This window comes from Oncorhynchus nerka, linkage group LG27, assembly GCF_034236695.1.
Source record: "Oncorhynchus nerka isolate Pitt River linkage group LG27, Oner_Uvic_2.0, whole genome shotgun sequence".
NCBI lineage: Eukaryota > Metazoa > Chordata > Actinopteri > Salmoniformes > Salmonidae > Oncorhynchus > Oncorhynchus nerka.
In genome coordinates this window covers 30,630,232-30,635,784 of record NC_088422.1, presented here as the reverse complement: position 1 = coordinate 30,635,784, position 5,553 = coordinate 30,630,232, and the positions used below count along the sequence as shown (strand labels likewise).

The window sequence follows — 5,553 nt, the reverse complement described above, 5'->3', positions numbered from 1 at the left end:
ATTTCTTTAGCCGCCAATGTATCACAGTGTATAAATGTGTCAATTTCCATTTATTTTCAACTTATGGGGTAGCTTCTTGAAGGGAAACTGCCCTATTTGCAAAATTGTAAATGTCACTCACAAATTCCCTTAGCCTGTACATTTTGGCATGAGGTGAGACATCACAGCCAAACAAACTCCATCTTCAGAATTGTCATTTAGCTAGAATTTACTATGCAACTATAGGAACATCCCTCCCACCATTGGATAAGCACCATCACAACCTTTAGTGAATAGACCTACTTCCACATTATGAATAGGTAAAATACTTACATTTCCCATGGTTTCAGACAGACTGTCTCTTCCCCCCTGGGCTCATGTCATAGGACCAAAGCTGACAGCAACCCTGTGACAGTAGTTCCACCACCAAGAGCAGCAGTAACAACAGGACATGTTTGTCTTCTATTCAAATAGTCAACCTTACTCTATCTGAGCAGGTAATGTGTCTGAGGTTTTATTGGCTCCTTAGTCCCATCACATCAGAGGTCACAAAAAAAGTGGAATTAAAGAATAAAGGATCCACTCAAAAATATATTGCAGAGCAGCACGAAGTATCTCCACTTCAGGAACCCAAAGGCCATTTTAAAAGCCTAAAATACTTTAGGCATGATTGTGCACTTTTACAGCAGCACCAATTAAATTAATTAGGCACAGGGCATAGACTTATTTTGGAAAGTTAGTGAAAAGATACCATTATTTCATTTGCACAAGTAATTAATTACACATATAGTTAAAAAAAATATATAATAACAGTAATTTATTGAATTACCTTTTTGTGGTTGAGTGCAATAATTATAGACAGGGAAAGAAGAGCAACACACCTATTTAAAGAACTAACTTTCATCCAATATTTCTTGAATACAATGTTATATCAAAATAAATAACCATTGTTCTTTCAAGGTTCTGAGAATGAGGATCGCCACACTCAAGGTGCAATATTCTTTATGATTGCCTTCATTATCATGACAGATCAGTACCTATTGACAGTGAAATAGAGTATAGAGGGAATATTGCATCTCAAAATCTTTCAGCCTCAGCCAGAGAAAATGCCATCTTTAAACATGCAGACATTGTTCTAAAAGAACTGATGTGAGATTGTAAAAATCACAGTCCAGCAGTGATAACATTTTGCTATCCTAATAACATTTTGGAAGCACTAGATTTGAAATACTTTGTTACAATCACATTTAACTTGGTGTCCTATGAGTGAATAAAACTGAAGTTATTGACCAAAACATACTATTTAGACATTTGTGCAAAGCAAAATTTCAAGACATGACTGAATGAGATTAACTGTTCATTGGTTGTTGTCTCCTTGAGGGGAGTGTTATACAACTAAGTGCTACACAAGCTTGAACATGACAGTAACACAATTAAAACACACAGTCACTTTGATAACTTATCATATTTGGATATGAAGTTCATACAACAAGAGCCAAAAACTACAGTGAAATGCATGCAACTAGATATCAGACAGGGGTAGAAAATAAGGAGGTAGATTCACAGAGAACACCAAAAAACGACAGGCAAAAAAAAAGAAAAAGAAGAGTACATTGCATACTTGAAATTCTGTTGAATACAGTTCAACACACAGTCTTCTATGAAAAATGAATTCCACGGCATAATTGTGTGGTGCAATAACAGCAAATTATTTGCCATTTTCACCATGCTACGGTATGGCTTTGACTTAGAAAATAAACATCCTAATCATAAAGCATATCTGGCACTTTAAGTACATTGATAAGAATGTAGTCACAATGGCATCTCCCATTTATGCTTTACCACAGTCTTGATTGAGGCCCTTTCATGCAATTATAGTTTGATAATCTTTGATTTACAGACATTAAATAATCAAGAAAATACACATCTAGAAATCATAAAAATAAGTTAGGATTGAATCCAGATATAATAGTAAACATACATAAAGAACATTCAATATTTTGGTTTTGGGAAATAAAATAAGGAAAGACAGTCAGACATTTAAAATATTCCACTACATAACAGAAACGGATAACCCTGCATGTGCTCTAGTGCAAGAGATTTAAAGCTAGTATATCAGGTGGAAGGGATGTGGGATGCCAAGGATGTGCATAAAATGCATGTATTGCATAAGGGTCCAGGAAGCTTGATAGTAGGGGTGGGTGGGATTTGCTGGCATAATAACATCGTTGCCAGGCATTCATGAGATTAACCAGCCTGAATCCAGGTGGGATGTGCAGGGGAGTCATCTGACACTTTGAGACATGTGCAATGCAGTCAGCATCTCTTCAAAAATGGCCCCCTTCACATTGGACCCTCTCAAGTTGGCCTCTTGTAGGTCACAGCCAGACAGATCACAATTCTGTGATGAGTAAAAAACTGTCAGTATTCTTGGTACTACCCAGTCAGTACTCTTTGCAATAACCTTAGATGTCACAGTAATAAAACTGTAATACTGTTCTTAAGATGGATGCTACTTTATGGAATCTGAAAAAACTTTAACAATTATTATAAGAGCTGTCTGATTCCATTTGTTTCAGATTTACTTGATCATTTAGTCTCAAGTTTAATCCACTTAAATACCTTCTGCTTACCTCAAGATCAGTTCCTGCCAAAGTGGCACCCCGTAGGTTACAATTCTTCAGTTTAGCATTTTTTAGAGTGGCCACACGCAGATTAATTCCAGTCATCTGACTTCCCTCCATGTCAACGCCTTTTAGATTGGCACCTAATAAGACATACATTAGACGTTCAACACAAGAGGTTATACAAGTGTTTCCAGTTCCATATTTCTCATTCTTCTTATAATACAAATAAATTAAAGTTCACCCTCCAAGTTGGCCTTTAGACCAGATGGTTCTTCAAAATTACATCCTTTGAGAGATGCCCCCTCAGCATTTGAACAGAGCATTTTTACACCCTGCAAGTTAGCACCCTAAAACAGAGAAACAAAATTAGTCCCCTCAAAATACTGTTAATTTTTCAAATGTTGACACGCTGTAACAGGTAGGTTTCATAAGCTAATGAAGGAGCTAATGGGTTTACATCGAGGTTGGCCCCAGAGAGGTCAGCCCGCTCCAGGTTTGAACAGCATAGGTTGGCATGTGTCAGGTTGCAGCGACTCAGGTTGGCCATCTTGAAGTTGATGTAGCGCAAGTCGAGGCGAGAGAGATCAGCACCACTGAAATTAAGTCCCTTTTGGATGGAGAGAGGTATTATTTGTCATGGTCACATTTTAGGTACACTGCATCGAATGTTCAACAGTGCATTGTCCTTGTGGAAAATGTGGTTTTACCTGACAACGGAGCTCTGATTTGGTGGGTGTAGCCAGCAGAAACCGAACAAACTCCTTGCGAGAGATGGGAGAGTGGTCCTCAGGTGGCTGGTTATTCTGGAGAAAAGCATGTGGTGACATGGATCAATATGCTGTGACAAAATTAAATGAATCATTTGATATATGGAGCTTGCTTGTCATCCATAAGGCCATGAGTTTGTCACCTTTATTGTTACTTCCAACTGATCAGCCAGCTGCTCAATTCCAAAGAATCGAGCCTCTTCCAAAACCCCTGGAAAACAGATTAGATTTACTAATCAGAGCAAATATGTTGTCGAGATTTCATGCTGTAGTCAACATGCACAACTGAAGTGATATCATTCATCTGTGAGCTTTATCGTAAAGATAATGAAAGTGTCACCTGTAAATGCCATACTTACCAAGTAAATTGATACCTTCATTGATAATGAGCTGGCCATGTCGCAGGTAATTAAGAATAGGCTCAAAGTATTCTGGGCTGCGGTCAATCAGGTAAGCTCCCCGTTCATCTTGCTTGTTACCCCATACATCTGCAGAGCAAAGAGCCTATAATTATGGGTAAATCCCAGCAGAAAAGGTCTCATGTATAAGGTCAGCAGTGTTAGAGGTGACAAACTTCATTGTTTACCCTTCTCCCGGAACATGTGAGCAAGCATGCTCTCTGGCTCCTTGCTGACCAAGGTACTGCTGTAAAAAGAACCATAGTTTGTGAGGAAAAAAAGTGACCAAAGAAAGTAGATGGCAATAATATTAACAGAGATATTCCTATGTGACTTTTGATATTCATAGACCATTGAAACCACTACTCCATTGCTTACCGTGTGGTGGTGAAGAGACGCCCCCCAATATTAAGGGTCAGCCAATCTGTGTGTGCCCTAGGCAGGCCGTCTGTAGTCCTGACATCATTCTGTGGGTCTAAGATAACATTATTCAGAGGGATAACTCACCACATTCTTCAGAACCAAATGGTTTGAAAAGACTAGGAAAGAATTAGAGGACAAACCCACCAACAAAGGAGTCTCCCTCTGAGACATACAAAACATCATCATCCCTATAATAAAGGAATAGTAGAGAAATGAATATGTAATATTGGCTGGAGTAAGGACATTCCAAAGACATAAAGCTACAAAGTGTTGAAGGAAATGTGCACTACCTGATGAGCGCTATGTCATCTATAAGACCACCTTTTCCATTGTATAAATTACAGGCTTTGATTCCCAATTTATTGCTTGCTACAGATAACAGGTCGGCCAAGGTCCCATACACAGCTACAACCTAATGAAGGAAAACAAGAGTTATTGTCACAAAACATACTTATTTGGGCAAACCAATTCTATCTTGCTAGCAAACTAAAAGGTAGACTCAGCAATATAACATGACGATACACAGCTGGACGACTGCTTATATACAGATGTCTACAACAAAGTTAAAATCTTCCAAGACTGGCACCAGTTCTTCCAAATGTGCCCCTCCCTTAAAACATACCAATATTGTGACGAGGCAATGGTGTGTGGCAGGTTTAAATGTTGTTTGAAAACACTTGACTTCTGTAAGAAGGAAATGGCCCCATTTTGAATGATGTCATATTGCTAAGTCTACCGGTTATGTAGCCAGATAGCTAGCTAGGAAATTAGTTAGTCGATAGCTACGTTTGTTCGTGTTCCCAATGCCGAACGACCTCAGATTAACTATCTACACAAATTTATGGGCCGCGTAGCTTCGATGCAACTAAGCGAGTTTGTTGGGACATTTGGCTGTTACAAACTCGCTTAGTTGAATCGAAGCTTAGGGCCGCATTAACGTTACATTACATAGACATTCTTACCATACAGTTAGCTATCGTTAGCCCAACAGCTAAGCTAACTGTACGCACCTTGCCATTTTTGGACGTCCCGTTCACAAAAAGAGTAACTCTTCTCATTCTTTGTAACACGTTTAAATACCAATCCCAGAACAATGAGCCACAGCAAGACGTTCCAGAGCAGCCCGCTAGCAGATTTGACAGTGGGAAGAAACGCAAGAAGAAAACTCCAGCCTACCAATGGAATGGACATATTTCTTAGGGGTTCACAATCAAACCAATCAAATTTTGAAACAGAAAGTAGGTGAGCCAATCAAGGGCCAACATTGGGTGTACTCGTTTTAACAAGCCAGTGCGTGCCATCATTCTTGAATATGGTTAAGTATTTATGTCACACCGTTCTTGTAAAGCCCGATCCACA

At 39.0% G+C, this 5,553-nt stretch overlaps 1 protein-coding gene across 1 annotated transcript; it reads right to left on the bottom strand.

Moving 5' to 3' along the window:
- Nucleotides 1-964: 964 nt before the first annotated feature.
- Nucleotides 965-5,553, bottom strand: LOC115111571 (BTB/POZ domain-containing protein KCTD9). The gene is made up of 12 exons (XM_029637739.2): nucleotides 5,205-5,553; nucleotides 4,485-4,606; nucleotides 4,339-4,382; nucleotides 4,150-4,246; nucleotides 3,960-4,018; nucleotides 3,733-3,861; nucleotides 3,517-3,584; nucleotides 3,314-3,409; nucleotides 3,064-3,213; nucleotides 2,848-2,953; nucleotides 2,613-2,746; nucleotides 965-2,380 (listed from the first exon to the last, which is right to left on the bottom strand). The coding sequence occupies exons 1-12, from the start codon at nucleotides 5,250-5,252 to the stop codon at nucleotides 2,264-2,266; spliced, it is 1,170 nt and encodes a 389-aa protein (XP_029493599.1). The 5' UTR covers nucleotides 5,253-5,553; the 3' UTR covers nucleotides 965-2,263.